The sequence below is a fragment of the Podarcis vaucheri genome, assembly GCF_965113315.1.
Source record: "Podarcis vaucheri genome assembly, chromosome: 3".
Lineage (NCBI taxonomy): Eukaryota > Metazoa > Chordata > Lepidosauria > Squamata > Lacertidae > Podarcis > Podarcis vaucheri.
This window is the reverse complement of record NC_138761.1, coordinates 118295844-118314122: the sequence shown is the minus strand read 5'-3', so window position 1 is coordinate 118314122 and position 18279 is coordinate 118295844. Positions and strand designations below refer to the sequence as shown.

Sequence of the window (18279 nt, the reverse complement as noted above, 5' to 3'; positions counted from 1 at the left end):
ACTTTCTTTGGGAATATTTTGGCAAGTAGTGAAAGTCAGCAAGTCTCCCCACTAATTTCTTTCTCTTTTTTTGCAGGGAAAAAGCGGTCTTTCATGCCCTGCTTGACTCGACTGCTTATACAATCAATGCATATCTCCTTATACAATTAAAAATTGCTTCTGCATAGTACTGTTTATAGGTTAGCCATTATAACGAGAGAGTCTGGCTTTATATGCTCGACTTCATTTTTCCACAACCATGAATGGTTTTCTACAAGGTGAGTTGTATAAACCAATAAAAGGCAAATTAAAATAGCCAAGGCCCAGTTGATCTAGTACTGAAAGAACAAACGACTTGGTTCAATACTACAGTTTTGACAATGGCAGAATTTCTCTCTCCCGTATGCCAAGTAGTGGACTGTTAGTATCGCTGCCATTAAACCCATATGAATAGCTGTCAGAAGACTAATATTTCAGAAAAAATATGCCCCAAATTTCATAAAGAAAGGTTGTTGGTGTGCACTGTTACAGAAAAGGCATTATGGCAGCTAAGCTAAATTAGAACAATGTGGAAAACAATCCTACTGTCATTCAAGAGAGGTATTAGAAGATAATTTGACCAATATCCTCTTATCCTTATGATGCATTTTAAATATTTTGAAGTGAATACTTATCATTTGAGATAATGGAAATACTAATGGTATATTTGCCTCTAAGAATGCAAATAAATGCAGGTAGCTGAGACTAAAAAGAACTGCCTTTGAGTTGTTCTAGATCCCCCTCTCTCTCCATTTTAAGCCTGTGGTGGTGATTTCATATTTTGCATAAAGACTCCCAAGACGAATAATTGCTTACTAGCAAGTCACTGTGGGATACTGAGAGCAGCATTTTGACAAAGGCCTGAAGTACATTGTCAAAGTGGTTGTCCCCATACAACTTGAAGACGCCAAAGCTGACATAATTTCCACACAAGGCAGATTTGAGTGCAGAATAACAGATGGAGATACCCTTGAGTTTCAATGGATAAACTTGATCTTTCAACAGAGTCCCAAGGGAGAGGATCTGATTACCTGTTTTCAAGGAAGGGGGAGGGGGGAGAATAAGGGATAAAGAGAGGAATTGACATAAGTAACTGAAAAAACTGAAAACTGTGTCGCTTCATGTTTTCATTTTACTGGGTTTTTATTATTATCTGAACACCCCATAACACTGATATTCTAGAATAGTAACATTTTAAAGGAATCACAACAATATATTTAAACAGAACGTCCATAATAATACAATAAGGCAGGAGAACCAAACTGACCGTGATTTCTTCTAGTGAGATTGATACCAAGTTCTAGAGATTGCATATTCTAAAATAAATGGTCATTCTAAAATACATGGTTATTTATATACAAGCATTAAATACAGAGCATAAACAGGTGGTTTACTTTTACCAGGCCATAAGAATGAATTACTGTTTTTAAAGCTTCAGTATTCTTTCCCCTTATTCTAGTAATGCAATTGTTTGGTATGCTTAGTTTGAGACAATGGCTATTTTGAGATCTGCTGAACAATTCAGAGGCCTTTGTAAAGGTGCTACCTATGATAAAGAGATAAGACACCTGTCAATGGCCCTTGAGCTATTGCAAAAAAAAGGGAGAAATACTGCACATCAAGCTGCTGGGCTGAAGGGAATATAGTGATGAATACTTTTTAGCTCGAGTCTACTGATGTGCTTCTTCATCTCTACATCAACTTCCAAGTCCCTGGTGCAGTGAAAATTGCACTGACTTCACAGCTCCATTGGCCAACACCTGCAGTGAGTATGGCTCCTGCTGTACCCCAGAAAAATACATCACACTGGCTCTGCTGGTGATCTAAACTCCATTCCATGACTTGCCTGACTTGTGGAAATACTAGCATATGAGGCCTGTAAAGGTATTTGACTTGAGACTGGTATCTGTTTAAGAATAGTTGTAAAGAATAGCCTCGAAAGAAGATACTGACCAGTTACTGAGAACAGTTCTAAAATGGGTAACAGGATAATCAAGAGCAAAATGAGCTAAGATCCGAAGAAAACACGCTGGATTAAAACTTTTACATCACAGACTACCTGAGAAGTATCACTTTTAGGGGAAACTATTGTTGGTAATATGTAAAACACTTCCTGGGCTCTATCTATAAAAGAGTTGCCCTTGTTCCATCCTTCTACACCAGGCAAACCTGGCCCTCCAGTTGTTTTGGGACTACAATTCCCATCATACCTGACCACTGGTCCTGTTAGCTAGGGATGATGGTAGTTGTAGTCCCAAAACAGTTGGAGGACCAAGTTTGGCCATGCCTGTTCTACACAGTAAGGGGATTAACATGAATACTTGTGAGGGGATCAAGCTGGCTAGCACCCCTGGTTGATTGGCCCAGAATTCTCCTTCCTGTAGGTGCATAGGGCTCCTATTCACAGCCCAACACACAGCCATCTCTAACCCCTAATTCTAACTCGACAGAGAGCAATACTGTATTTACTCGAATGCAATGCACACCTTTTTTGGTAATGAAACTTAGGGTGCACATTAGATTTGATGGCACATTAGATTTTTTGGTTTCAAGGCTTTGAAAACTGAGGTGTGCATTAGATTCGATGGTGCATTGGATTCGTGTAAATACGGTATTCTAATTTTTCACAAAGTATAATGTTGCCGAGTCTCCACCCTCCCCAAAATATCTCCAATACTTCACAAATTATTTTTAAGCCAACTTTTAAAGGAAGCTAGAGAGTATCTGTGGGGGGATTTTAGGACACACGTGCTCTGAGAATTACAAGAATCTCGAATTGATCAAGGGCACATTGGAAGTGGCAGCTAAGAAGCTGGATAATAAGCAGGCAGCAAACAGAACAATGAGCTGCTTCAGTGTGCCACTCATTTCCAAACTGTGCATTCCCTGAGAGTCCTGGCCAAAACACACACTGGGGAAAATATAGGCCTATTTCCAGGATGCTTTTGATGAATGATGCTATCAACCTGGAGTTCTGTTCTATATGCTATGCACCTTCTGACCTAATAACAGAGCTACTGAAAGCTTGTGTTGATAAGAGTGCAACATGCAATCATCTTCTCACCTGTTTACATGCTTGCTGGTGTTTAAATTTCACTTTGATTTCATGATTCCAGTGCTTTGATATTGTTCTCATCTTTTTGGAAGATATGGAGGAATGGACAGGGGTCAAGCACACCCACCATCCACTGTTTCAGTCTCCCCCAACCATCAACCTTCTCCATATATTATGGACTCCAACTCCCACAATCCCTGGCCACTGGCAAAGCTGGTTGGGGCTGATGGAAGTTGTAGTCAAAACATCTGGAGGATACAAGGCCGGGTAAGCTTGCACTATTGGGATAATTTTCAATTAATGAGGCAGCAGGCACAAACCTTGTGGTTTGCTTGCAGCACCTCTACTGCAACCTTGTTGTTAGGGGAGGGGAAGTAAAGGTGGGATGGGGAGGGCATATTCAACAGGTTGCAGTTTCAAGTTACAGAAGCGGACTTAGCAATAGGCTAGTCAATAGTGACTATTTAGCAGAAAATGGTCTTAAAATGCTGTGGGTTGAACCACAGAGCCTAGGACTTGCCAATCAGAAGGTCGGGCGGTTCGAATCCCCGCGACGGAGTGAGCTCCCGTTGCTCTGTCCCTACTCCTGCCAACCTAGCAGTTCGAAAGCACAAAGTGCAAGTAGATAAAGAGGTACCGCTCCGGTGGGAAGGTAAACGGCGTTTCCATGCGCTGCTCTGGTTTGCCAGAAGCGGCTTAGTCACGCTGGCCACATGACCCGGAAGCTGTCTGCGGACAAACGCCAGCTCCCTTGGCCAATAAAACGAGATGAGTGCTGCAACCCCAGAGTCGGTCATGACTGGACCTAATGGTCAGGGGTCCCTTTACCTTTAAGAAAATCACCCCTATTTCAAAATGAAACTAATTTGAACAGCATGCTTCACACAATTGCAGGATGCACCAGTAGAGTATGGATTCTTAGAGTAACAGAACTGAGGCATTCTTTAAATCAGATTGACATGCTGCAAGTATCACTAAAAGAAGAGAATATTGTGTGATGTTAAACTACACGAGTTTATCAGATGCTAAAACTGCCAATACATATAGCTACAGAATGTAAATTCCATGAGTGCTCAGTATAAAGGAACAAGAGTTTTTAACGGGGCAAAAAATATAGTCCATTATTAAAATGGGCAATCTATTAAAAAATAATATTTATTACACAGCAAAGAACAATTTAACTTTTTTTTAAGAGGCATTATTTTATTATGTTGCTAGGGTGGAATGGATTACAACACTAAGCTTTCCACAATAGATGTTCTAGAAGCAATTTAAAGCTCATTAGAAATAATGTCCCTGGCTACTGGAAAATGTGGTAAATGTAATCCACATCCAAATGTTACCTGGGCTATGAGAACAGGAAATTGTTCTGTGCTACTGTGGCTAACCTTGAATCTGACCCTGGACGGTAACTGCTAGAACAGCTGAAAGCTCCAGCAAAATTAAAAACTTACATCAAAGTATATCATGACAGAATGTAGATAAATAAAAAACAGCATATTGAAAATATTACTTTTTCTGTCAGTCTTTCATAATGGCAAGGTAGTAAGGGCTGCTAAAAATACAAGGGGCTCCCATCACAAACACTAGAACAATACATATATTAGGATCTAGAACAATTACGTCTCACTTTCTGATACTTAACACATCTGAATCCGTTATACCTATACGCAGAGTTTCTGATTAGCCTACACTATCATGGAACACAACTGAAGGCCAAGTCTGGTGTAGTGCAGGGGTGGTACAATGATGGACCACTTAGTGCTTAACTGGTTACCTGGATTCCACTCAGATATGTGCCCTTAGTCGACAGCCTGATGACAGAGGAGTGCAAATATAGCAGAGAGTGAGGGGAGAGACTCCATCAGGCAAGGCCTCTTTCCACCTGCCTTGCCCCACCCTCTAGTCTCTGCTTCTCAATTTGTATTATATTATTTTATGTACTGTGTCTTGCCGTTCTTTTATTGATTAGAAATTTATTATAACTGCTGAGCAGATTTCTGTTTAACTTTTATATGTTATTATTATTACTATTTAATACTATTCTAGTGATTATTGAATGTTACTTTTTTGATACAGGTTACCTATTTTAAAGTTATGTTTTATTATCACATTTTTGTATTGCATTAGATTGTTATAAGATGTATATTTTTTGTTTCTTCAGCTTGTAAACCGCCTTGAGTATCGTAAGATTGAAAGACGGTATACAAATTAAAAATGATGATGATGATGATCAATAGGCAGTGGCTTTCCAGCATGACAAAAAGGAGCTGTTTCAGTCCTACCTGGAGATCCCAGGGAAGCAATTTGGAAATTTATGCATGCATCTTTGAACACTGATACTTTGCTATTTAGGGACTTGAGAAGGCCATTCCCTTTCTTTCTTTCTTTTTTTCCTTCCTCCCACTTCCAACTGACACCCTCAACTTACTGGGTCTCAACTGTCCTCAACATTCAACAGGCTATGTAAGTTCACAGGTTCTTGTGGGGTTGTTTTGATTTTGTTTTAACTTTTAAAAAACACATAAACGAACTGATATACTTTGAACGTAGGGAATTTCCAAGTATACAGGAGCTACTAGCTTATTTTTCAAATTGCCTTATTTTGCTTCCAGCCTGATAGGCAAAAGATCACGCAAGTGCGGTGCTAGAGGGATGGAGGCTGCCCTGTGGGAATCTGTCCCTAAGGTTAGTGTATACAAAGCAACCTGCTGTCCAGAAACAGCCTAAACTCATAATCTCTCAGTAGGCCTTGCAAATATCAACGTATTTGGAAGCTAAATCTTGCTTAATGAGAATGAGAAACTCCTTTGTTTCTAAAAAGGCAAAGTGATACATATAAAACAAAGCATCAACAGTTGCTCACCGTAAGTGCAAATCATCTTACTGGCCTCCCTGAAGAGGAGAATTCCATTAGGAGAAGACACATCAAAATTTAAACGCTGCGATCTGGGGAGAGAGTAGCAACATCTCTTCAAATAACCCAATAAAACAAACATTAATCATACATGCTATAACAGTGAACTCAGGTACTGAGTTATGGTGGTCAAACAGCTAAATCAGGGGTGCTGAGAAACCAGAGGGAGGTATGCTCAGGAGAACCCCCAAGACTTGCCGAAGGAGGAAAGAAAACACAGAGAGACTTAGTGGGGAGATGTACCCCAAAACAGTCCAATGGGGACTGAGCATGTTAAGTAGCCACAGAAAATTAATTTTTAATTTAAGAATTTAACTGCTTATTGCATGGATTTTCTGTAAGCAGGAACAACTGACACATCTGAATCAAAATGCAAAGAAGACAGTTGTGAAGAGAAGAGGAAGGAACTAATACATAGTGCTGATTAAACACAGTGGCCAATTTAATAGAAAAACATTTTTTATAAGTTGGAAACCCCTGAAGCTTTCTGTTGCTTTGGTGGGCCAGACATTTTAATGTCACTGAAGTATATGTTCTTGTTTAAATATATAAAAGTATTTTTTAAAAAAACAAAAACAAAAAACAGCACTTTGAATTCAGTATTTGAATTCTACACCAGCTGCAGTTTTCAAAGTGACTTCCAAGGCAGCCTCGTGTATAACACATTGCAGTAACCTAACCTAGAGGTTACCAGAACATATAGGCAACTGAAGCTGGGTTATTCCTGTCCAGCTTTTCTTCTTTCAAATTTGGGGTTGTAGGAAGAAAGAAATGCTCTGTTATGAACCTGTCTCTAGCCCAGCAAAATGCTGTGTGGTAAGTAATCCTCTCAGGGGTCAACGTTTCAGAACCAGGTGCAGATGTTCTCCAGAAATGTTAAACCACTACCAATATCATTTACTACTGGCTCAGAGAAAGGTCTGAAATGAAGAAAACTGTTAAGGGGAGCACAATTGCTCTTGCCTCATATTCTGTTGTGAGTCAGGTAAGTATTAACTCTCCTCAGTGGTTTTCACAAGAGGATCTACCACAACACCCCACTCCTTTAAGTGAAAGGTGCATATTCACTACATTCTCCTGTATGGAATGAAAGGATTAGTTTCAAAATATGTGGAAAGCCATTATGAAGGTGCTGAGGTGGAAATAGATTTATCTCACAGGCTCTGAGAAGGATGAAGCATGATCCCATGCTTCCTTCTACACATGTTGTGGATATTTCTTCTTGTTCCATATGAGTGACATCTTTTAGGTATTTATTGGTGGTTTAAATTGTTGTTATAGTTATGTTTTCATTTATTGCATCTACTGAACTTTTGTAAATAGCGCCAGTGCTATTTTTGTGAAATGCCAGATTAAATTAAATTAAGTAATAATTAAAATAATGAAGGAATGGAGCACAATGTTCCATTCATTTGTACAGGCATAGCAAAGCTTTGTGGATACCAGAGAGACCTATCAGATTTTCAGTTCTCTACAAGAAGTTGCAATTTTGTATGGCACCGAAATGCTTTACAAAATGTGTGTATTACATACACTGTAGAAAATGGTAACATCTGGCAGATGGAAGAAACTGAAGCAAACCCTCATTCTATCATAATGCACAATTTGATACCCTGTAACATATTTTCACCATGTCAAAGTGTATTGTATTATGCATTTTAACCTGTAAAACCTAATTCAATACACAACTCCAGAAAAAGCAAACCCATCCCTGATGATGTTCTCTAAAGGGAACAAAACAGGCTTTCTGCATACCAATAGGTAGATGAATACCATGAATATGCAAAGTAGTTCAATGAGTTTCCTCCTTTGAAGATTTAATCTACTGGCACCTCTTTGCATTGTCAGTATTTATAAACATGTCTCCAAAAACTTTCTCTAATGTCTCAGCATTACTAATTTTTAGAGACATGTGATATAGATAAATAAATGTTACGATTGTCCAACTCTCATCCTAGCCCACCTCAAATGGCTGTTGTGAAGGTAAAAGGGGAAAGGGGAAGACAGTGGACACAGCCCTGAGTTCCTGGATGAAAGATCAAGCTCCAAATATAGAACAAGCAACAAATTTGTGCGGTTTCACAACTCTCAGCAAAACATATGCATACAAAACATTTTGCAGAAATTGATAAAGGTATGTTTGTGTTATAGTATAGTCCATAGGAATATTAACTTGTTGCAGCTGAAAGGTGTTTAATTATTATTTGGTTGTATTTGTTGATTCATTTTGTATTTTTGTATCATCATAATCATTATTACATTACATACCCTTTACCAACAGGTCCCAGGGCAGGTCACAACACTTTAAAATTAAGTGTTAATAACAGTTAAAAACAGTTCATAGCCATAGGAATTGGGTGGGTCCTAAAAACACACACATCTCAGCTGTCAAAAGACAGGGTAATGATGTTTACAGTATATTAATAAACAGCAGCCCAGTGATGACAAACAAACTAGAAGTGGTTGCATGAGCCAACCATCAATGATTTTTTCTGTACAAGTGGCACATCACTTGGCGAGTGAAATGATGCGGACACAAATTAAGTGATTTAAGAAACATTCCCCTGTATCCTCCTCCATCCTACTTGAGGTGGTTCCCCACCCCCCATACTGGAAGGGGAACCTTCTAAGTCTCAGGTGGGGGGCGTCAACATCCCTTCCTCTGGTTGCTTAGCACTAAGCGTCCTTAGCAATGGTGCTGCTTGCTGAGTGCAAAAGCTTTAGAGCTGCTTTGAGTTTTGTACTCAAATGTCCAACTGACTTACTCTTTCTAAAAAATGAAAGCTAAGTGTCTGGGGGCCCTGCTGGGCCCCAAATCCTACCCCTTCTACCTATTTGTCAGCAGTCCTGACAATGATCAACTTGTAGAGCAGAGGTCGGCAGCCTAAGGCCCGGGGGCTGGATACAGCGCACGGGGGCCGTTTAACCGCCCCCCAAGCCGCCCCCGAACCCTGCTGCCCACTCAGCAGGTCCCCGCGCACTGCACTAAACTGGCACAGCGCGGCTCGGGGACTCACTTCTGCAGCGATGGTCTTCCTTTCGGATGCAGGAAGCTCCTGCAGCCAATAGGAAGCTGCAGGCACCTCCTCCGCGCCAAAAATAGCATCTGCGCATGTGCGAACACATGCATGCACCTCCTCCACACCGGAAAGGCCAGCGGAGAGATCTTCGGGGGAGTGAAGCGGTTCAGGCTGCTTAAGCCTTGCCGACCCCTGTTGCAGAGCAACCCCATGCATATTTATTCAGAAGCAAGTCCCACTGTGTTCAATGAGGCTGATTCTCAAGTCAGTGTGCACAGGACCCAGTCTGAGTAAGTCCCATTGAACTTAATGGGATTCACCGCTGAGCAAAATATTCGCAGGACTGTATTGTGCTGGAGGAGACTCTTGAGAGTCCCATGGACTGCAAGAAGATCAACCCTATCCATTCTGAAGGAAATCAGCCCTGATTGCTCACTGGAAGGACAGATCCTGAAGCTGAGGCTCCAATACTTTGGCCACCTCCCTGGAAAACTCCCTGGAAATGACCCTGATGTTGGGAAAGATGGAGGGCACAAGGAGAAGGGGACGACAGAGGACGAGATGGTTGGACAGTGTTCTTGAAGCTACCAGCATGAGTTTGACCAAACTGTGAGAGGCAGTGGAAGACAGGAGTACCTGGCGTGATCTGGTCCATGGGGTCACGAAGAGTCGGACACGACTAAACGACTAAACAACAACAACAACAACATTGCACAAGAACTTCAAGGACTGCAATTGTTTGTGTGAACATGGCCTTAAGGTGTGACCTTTCAACGTCAACATCATTTTGAAGAAAGACCCCAGAGGAATCTCAGATGTGATTTTCACAAATGCAAAATAAAGTTTGTTTTGAAGGAATTCCAAAGCATGGCAATGGTAGTTGCATACTCCAAGTCTGAAAACATAATACAATCTCTAAAGTTTATCAGGACAGTTGAGCAAGCCTATGATTAATTCTACCTGTTTTGCATCATCTCAGCCATGAGCTTCAAAATAGGAGTAGTGCATGCTGGTTCACGATACCACAGCTCAATAGCTCTTTGAAGAATAGGGAGATATGACGGGTATCTTTCATAATGTAAGTTAAAGATAAAATTCTTAATAAAAGATGCTCATCACACACAGCTTCATTTCAATACTTACTTTTAAAAACATGACTAAGGTTTGAGGTCTATTCTTTAGCTGCTATAAATTATCTCTGAAACCAAGCCAAATTGCTTCAAAAGACAATCTTAATGTGCACTAACTGAAGATTTTGTTTTGTAGCCATATCAATCACTAGAGAATCAAAGATCTTGCTGACGGGTCCAACCTCTGGCAGCCCAAGAGCAGCAGAGGCAAATTTAATGAAAGAATCAACCATGCTAAAGTTAGAGGAATAGTTTAAGAACAGACAACACTAATAAAAAACCCCTATGTAGCTACAAAGGAAGAAAAACAAGGATATCAATCAATATATCAATGCTCCTAGTCCTAAATGGAAAGTCATCAGAGCAAAATGCTCTGATAACTTCCGCTGTAAAAACCCTGCAAATATCCTGATATGGCTAGCCAGTTCAATCAAAACTGAGGAGCTCTAGCAGTAGGTATTCGGAGATAAAGTTTAGGTGATGGAAACCCAAAGGAAGAATGGCTTCTGGCATCCTTGATTTCATGGATGCCTAGTATAGTGACAGAAGGAACTTCATAGACAGTTCATTCAACTTTTTTTCATATCTGCTTTCCTTCATTGATAACTTGGATGTTCTGTTTTCTTAGCAAAAATAAATAAATTTTAGTGGAGTTTCTGAACATTCAGTAGATATTATGTAAAGGGACCCCTGACCATTAGGTCCAGTCGTGACCAACTCTGGGGTTGCGGAGCTCATCTCGCTTTATTGGCCGAGGGAGCCGGCGTACAGCTTCCGGGTCATGTGGCAAGCATAACTAAGCAGCTTCTGGTGAAGCAGAGCAGCGCACGGAAACGCTGTTTACCTTTCCGCCGGAGTGGTACCTATATGTCTACTTGCACTTTGATGTGCTTTTGAACTACTAGGTTGGCAGGAGCTGGGACTGAACAACAGGGGCTCACCCCGTTGCAGGGAATCGAACTGCTGACCTTCTGATCGGCAAGTCCTAAGCTCTGTGGTTTAACCCACCGCGCCTCAGTAGATATTAGATTGCTGCAATATCTCCTGTTTTAGGGAGGGTCCTGACTGGCAGCTAAGCCAGTTTACTTGATTCTGCCCTGATGACTCTCTCCTTAAGCAAACAGGAGGTTGCCTCCTTCTTCAGGGATTTTGAGCACAGGCTCCCTGTCTGGTGATGTAGGCTTTTGTGGCAACACTGTTGGTCATAATGTGAATGCAGTAACCTGTCAACTTGGAAGCCAAATGTGATGGGCCTGGGTGCACTCGAAGGCTTCTGGCAATGGGATGTCCATTGGTCAGAGTGGCACCTGTTGTGACTGTTATTCTAAAAAGATTGCTCCTTTGAGCAGCCTCAGCTTAGCTGAGCTGGCAAAACCTAACAAGTGATGGAGCAAAAGATCGCTGCCAAAAGCCAAAACCTATGGGTTTGAATCCTTGGAAGTTGGATTTTCAGAAGTAGGGTCTACATGGTCTGGAGGGATGTCTTGCACTTTATAACGTGCCTATGGACAAAAATCTCATCTCACAAAGTCTGGCCAGGAGTTTCGGGCAAGCATTTTGTGGAAGAGGGGGAAATTGAAGTCTTAGGACAAATGGATAATTATGGACAAATTGATAAGACTTGAATTTCCCCTCCTCCACTAAATTTTGATCTGCAGACATCAATATATAACCAATCAAATGTACACTAGAATCAAATTTACATTAAAAGATATGCTACGCTTCTCAAAGCAGTGTCTAACACAAACTCATTCAAATGATTAAAATCAGAATGCAGTCTCATTAACAGAGTTTTCAATAGTCACGTGGTTCTAATATTTACTCATCTCAAGAAACTACATACTTTGATCATGTTATAGGACCTATTTCTTCAGGATTATCACAAAATAGGTCATATAACATGATCAAAGTATGTAGTGTCTTGAGATAAGTAAGTGTTAGAACCACATGACTACTAAAACTATGTTAATGAGAATGCATTCTGATTTTATGCTTAAGGGCGCATGGTCTTAGAAAATATTGTTCCTGTATATTCAAAAGTACCCTGCACACCTAATATACTGTATTGCTGAATATACAAGGAAAACCAACTTCCAAAATATAACACTTGAATCACTGACAGTTTGACATATCAATATTTTAAAAGAAACGAATGACTTTCATATTCATGATATTTTTAGTTCCATGCACCTTCCCTCGCAATACTTCAAGAACAGCCTATATACCTTACCACCAGAAATGTCTTTAAAATATTTGGAGATATTTTAATAAAGCCTTATGAGAGATCAAATAACAACTTTGTAACAGATTTTTCTATTATTGCACATATTTGCTCTTCATCCTTTGCCCAGAGGGAAAAACTATAAATCTTTTCTCAACTGAATGAACACCATTTATCATATTCATTTTCTTGTCAATACAATTATGAAAAGCCTTTGGCCTTTTTCCAAGGAGCCTGATTTGTTACAGAAACCCAATTAGTATAAGCAAGCCTGCTACAAACAATCCTATTTTACAGGATAATGTTACTATTCTGCTTGCTGGGCTATTCGCTTCTAAACATTACCCAAGAACTGTTATAATATATAAAACATAATAATTCCCAGGTTAAAGACCAAGTCAAAGATGTTATGAATTCTGTTCATCTTTGCCATCTAGTGGACAGAAGTAAAATCAGAGTGGTTTCCTCAAATCTGAAGAGGATATCTAAGGGGGTCACCACTAGCAATTTTAAGACCACTTTTGAATCTTTTAAAAATGTTGTTCATCTGAAATGGAAGCTGGGCTCTCTAGAAAATGCATGCATATGACTGATGATGGCTGCTTCATCTTTTGCTCTCTTCCTTTTATTCTACTTGCTGCTGAATCATTTTGATACAGTTTTAATATTCCTAGGTTTTAATCTGCATACTGCTTGGATTTTTTTTTTTTTACATATAGGGAATCAAAAAATGTAAAAATAAAATAAATAAATCCTATTTTTAGAGTGAGGTGTCCTTTTTCTTTCTTTCTAAAAACACCCAAACCACTTTTCTATATAGGCAGGAGAAACACAAAAACAAGTTTAAATATTACTTAAGAAAACCTGCAACTTGAACATCTTAAAATTGCTAAAGCCCTAAAGTGTTTGAGTTGACTTTATATACTATCCACCTGATGATGGTGATATAATAATAATAATAATAATAATAATAATAATAATAATAATAATAATAATCCGCCCATCAGGCTGGGTTTTCCCGGCCACTCTGGGCGGCTCCCAGCAGAATATTAAAAACACAATACAGCACCAAACATTACAAACTTCCCTAAACAGGGTTGCCTTCAGATGTCTTCTTAAAGTCAGATAGCTGTTTATTTCCTTGACATCTGATGGGAGGGCGTTCCACAGGGCAGGTGCCACTACCTAAGGTGGGCAGGTTATAAAAGTCCAGAAAGGACCATGGCTTTGTAGGCTTCAGACCGTTAAATCCCCTAAGAATTCAAGTTGCTCAACTTGCTTACCCCACCCTTTCAAACCCACAAGTGAGCATCCAACATTTGCAGAAAAAGTAATTTTGGTTTCCCAGCACAGCGTAAGAGAAGACTCAAATAATGGAAATCCTACAGCATGCATAATGTCGCATCAGAGATCTCATAGTTACTTACACGGTAATGACTAAAATATACTAAATACAATTTCTTCAGTGGGTGGATTATGATGATAATAAAAAGAAATCAGAAAGGAGCCCCGATAGCAGAGGCACATCACACTGTAAATTAAAGGGCTTTAAATTAATCTAAGTATTGCAGGCTAACAATAGAGCAGGAGAATAATTAGGGATTAGTGTGGCACAACCCCCGCTCTGCCAAAAGTGACCTCTTTGTGGTCTCTCTCCAAATGTTGCCCTCTCGGTTAATGGTATGATTGCAACTGTACTGTAATTTTAGCTGATTACGCATTAGTTCATTTAGCTTTGTTTCCTCTTCCCCACTGTGCCACACTATTAAACTAATGCAAGGGACCTGGTATCCCTCTGTGCACAGAGCCGGCATTGTCATAGTGTAATAAGGATACATCCAGTCAAACAGCATGGTGTAGCTGGTCTTTGTGTTCAGAGCAAAGGCAATCCCTCGAAGATCTCTCGCCAGTCCGATCAACATACGCTGTCAGTGGGAAAGAGACACAGTAATTGATTTTCACGTTAGCACAGAGCAGATGGAGTCATGATCAGCCAATAATGAGCACAATATCTGATTTTAATTCATTAGCGTAAACATCTTTTTTTTTCTTTTTTCTTTAAAAAAAACCTAGGGCTTCTAAGTCTCCAACTTAAATATTAATACTAAGCAAGTGCTTTTTGCGCAGCGATAAGCTTATCAATAGAAATAATAAAATGTATTCAGCTTGAAATAGTAGATATGGGATCATATAATAAATTAAAGCCCAGAAGACACATTAAACAGAAAGTAACTTCTATTATATTCCCACTTTCATTTTTCGTTTTTCTCTTTTTAAACTAGGCATGGGGATCTGCACTGATGCCACTTATTCTAACTTGGTTATCCCTCAGAAATAGTCTGAGCAAAATTTATTTAGCTGTTCGGTTTTATGTTTGAAACAAGAATAGATGCTAAGCATGGAGTATGAATATATATTTCCATAATTATTATTTAGTATATTCATTATTATGTGTGTGTGTGTGTATCAACATGCAATTCATTGAAAACATTTATTAGAATAAAATGTTTGTTTTTAAAGATTGGCCCATGCATCCTCTTTATAAAAACAGATTCAACAGCTGCTGAAATTGTTTAAAAGACAATTCCTAAAATCATATGTAGACTTCAAGTGTACATGGCTGTCCTCTCTCTAGGAGAGGAAAGTGGTGCTTTTAGGTAAATAAATAAGCTATGCCATTTTTAGACTCTGCAAAAAATGGGGGTTGACATTGCCATCTGCATATAGTCAGCTCTAAAATGATAATGTTAATCAGACTTACTCTGAATAGGAATTCTTTGGTCTGAAGGTTAATCAGATGGGTTTATCATAAGAAATATAGTTTGCTGGAATTATGTTTACTGCAAGACAGGGCTAATTTGAGGCATCAATGATATTCAGCCACCCTACTGAATTAGCAACATAGCATCTATCCAGCCTGTATCACCCACGCTGACAATGTATGGACCCAAACTAACAAGGATGAAAAAGGAGCAAAGTTCCCCATTTCACCTTCTTTTAACAGAAAACAACTAGAAAAGTCGTGCATTTTTATTTTATATTTTTGGACAGGTAACGCCGTTGGGCAGCTCGAAAACTTGGGGAGTCCCTAAGATGCCTTGTTAATGGTGCGATTCTACTCAGGAATGTGGGACCCTTCCCTGAATGTCCCCAATTCATCTAGGAATTCGGGGTACACACAGAACCAATGCAGACTCCTAGTAAATAAGTTATAAATTAGCATGAGTTAGTGTCCATTTTTTTGCACCATTGTTTAGGGAATATATGAAGATGTAATCCATGGGAACCTTGAGTGGAACTGAACATTGGTCTAAGGAACAATTGCTGAAGGGAACAATCTGCCCTTCCGCCATGTGCTGTTCTGGGGGTTCTCCTGATTGCCCCACCCCAGCAGACTTGGAGGAGGCACGGGGGGGGGGATAGTTTGATTGCGGTAGTTGAAGTCCTTACGCTGGTTTGCACTAACAGAACCAGGTAATTGAATCCTGTCCTTTGATTTATAAAGGTAAAGGGACCCCTGACCATTAGGTCCAGTCACGGACGACTCTGGGGTTGAGGCGCTCATCTTGCTTTATTGGCTGAGGGAGCTGGTGTACAGTTTCCGGGTCATGTGGCCAACATGACTAAACCACTTCTGGAGAACCAGAGCAGCGCACGGAAACGCCGTTTACCTTCCCACCAGAGCGGTACCTATTTATCTACTTGCACTTTGTGCTTTCGAACTGTTAGGTTGGCAGGAGCAGGGACCGAGCAATGGGAGCTCACCCCGTCACGGGGATTCAAACCGCCGACCTTCTGATCGGCAAGCCCTAGGCTCTGTGGTTTAACCCACAGCGCCACCCGCCTCCCTCGCCTTTGATTTATATTTGCCTTTTTTCTTCTTGTGGAAATAGTTTTACAGCAAACCACCCTAGTGGGCAGCAATGGTAGGATATCTAGCAATGATGGCCCAGATCTGCAATACTCTACACGAAAACCTGCCCTTCCCCATGATTAGAACTAGAAACAATAACACAAAGCAAAGAAACAAGTGTAAATGTTTTTAATCTGCATAACTTATACAGGAAAATCCAGTTTATTTTGTCAAATATATTTTGTTTGTTTTTAGCACAGAGCCCAGGGACACAGCAATGGTGTAGGGAGGGAGAATGTGGATGAGCACAGCAATGGGCTCAGAAGTGATAACAACATTTGCTAGAGTCTTGGAGCGCAGTGGGGTATGGCAGGCTAGGCTGAGACAGTGACTGGTCCCAGGTCATCTGTGAACTTCATGGATGATCAGGGACAGGAACCCATGTCTTCAAAGCCATTTCTTTCTCTTTCTCCTTCTCCTTCTCTCCCTCCCCTTGGGGTTTGGGCTATGGGGATCCATCAGTTCAAAATTTAGCACTATACCACTGAACACACGACTGTTTTGTATTACTTGTGTTTCTATCAACATCACTGTGAGGTCCCCTCACTCCCTTGACCTAATTCAGTCCAAAATTCTTTACATTTCTGACAAAATGCATTGAGCATAAGTAACACAGCCAATATTCTGAATAGGCAACTTGGGAGAATATAACTCGCTGAGCTTAGAATCTGGGATGAGACTTAGTGTGTCAGGAGGGGGAAAGGGAACTTTACAATTAAATGGCTTGGACAGGACCTGGTTATGTTACAATTCTCTTTCTGAGACTAGACTTACAATGAGACCTCAGAATGGACCTTGTCACAGAAACTTTTCTATGACCAAGACTACGTTGATGTACTGCCTGTCATTCAATACAGTGTGACAGTATGAATAATTCCAACTACCCAAGTCATTTCTCAAAATCCTTTTTCTTCTATTAGCTCATTTACTTATGATTTCCAGATGAAGCCTGCTTCCCCTTATAAATGTTCATAATTTCCAATGGCAAATGTATATAACTTGCAGTAGCAAAGTCTACTGTAAGCCATTACCTAAAGCAGGCTTCCTCAACCTCGGCCCTCCAGATGTTTTTGGCCTGCAACTCCCATGATCCCTAGCTAGCAGGACCAGTAGTCAGGGATGATGGGAATTGTAGTCTCAAAACATTTGGAGGGCCAAGGTTGAGGAAGCCTGACCTAAAGCTACACAGTGCATGGCTACAGAGATCATAGAAATCACAGTTTTGTAGAGTTGGAAGGGTCATCTAGTTCAACTCCCTGCAATGTAGGAATCACACCCGACAAATCCCTGACAGATGACCATCCAGCTTCCATTAAAAAGGAGAGTCTACTGCCTTTGGAGGTTAGTTTAGTCCCTAATGACTCACACCAAAATCCATGCAACAAAGTCAATCTGGGACAGTTCAGAGAAGGTGAAACCAGTCCACCTCTCCTTTCAATGGCTGGTTTAGTCTTCACTGCTAGGGATCGCAACACATCTTGGACTGCAGGAAGCACCAAGATGCTTCCAACCTATCCATCACCCTCAGGTTTCCCTCTGTATATACACGCTTTCCCTCTGTACAAAGATTCTGTGATAATAATAGGGGCTAAATAAATTTAAAGTTATGAATAAGTGTGAAAAATACCGATCACATGTGATATGAAAGAAAAAGAATGTGAGAACTATGTGTTTCATTGGGTCATCATTCGTTCTTTAAAACAACGAGTATGGAGAACACACCATACACTGTAAGTCTAAGCGGGAAGAATCATGAATGATAATTCATTAAGTTCCACTGAGGTCAAGTCTCACTAGCCAGAAGATCCTACTTATTCCAAATGGTAAAAACAAATGCTCAAATTGAACAGATGCCCCAAACATTTATGTGATCACATGCTGACACTAAAAGGATGTTAAGGCCACCAAATTCATTCATTAATTCATTGTAAGACCAATAATCAACTTACTAGTCCATGTTAGGCTCTCAAAGCAGGTGTAGATTCATTATTTTCAGATTTCAGTA

The 18279-nt window shown here is 40.2% G+C and overlaps 1 protein-coding gene across 3 annotated transcripts in view; it reads right to left on the bottom strand.

Moving 5' to 3' along the window:
• Positions 1-18279, bottom strand: part of RANBP17 (RAN binding protein 17) — a 180967-nt gene that overhangs the window by 40571 nt on the left and 122117 nt on the right. For all 3 annotated transcript variants that reach the window (XM_082216326.1, XM_082216328.1, XM_082216327.1), the window contains 4 exons: positions 14198-14286; positions 9971-10078; positions 5940-6022; positions 835-1049 (listed from right to left, as the gene is read on the bottom strand). In XM_082216326.1, the coding sequence (XP_082072452.1) occupies positions 835-1049; positions 5940-6022; positions 9971-10078; positions 14198-14286 (495 nt within the window). The remainder of the gene's footprint in view (positions 1-834; positions 1050-5939; positions 6023-9970; positions 10079-14197; positions 14287-18279) is intronic.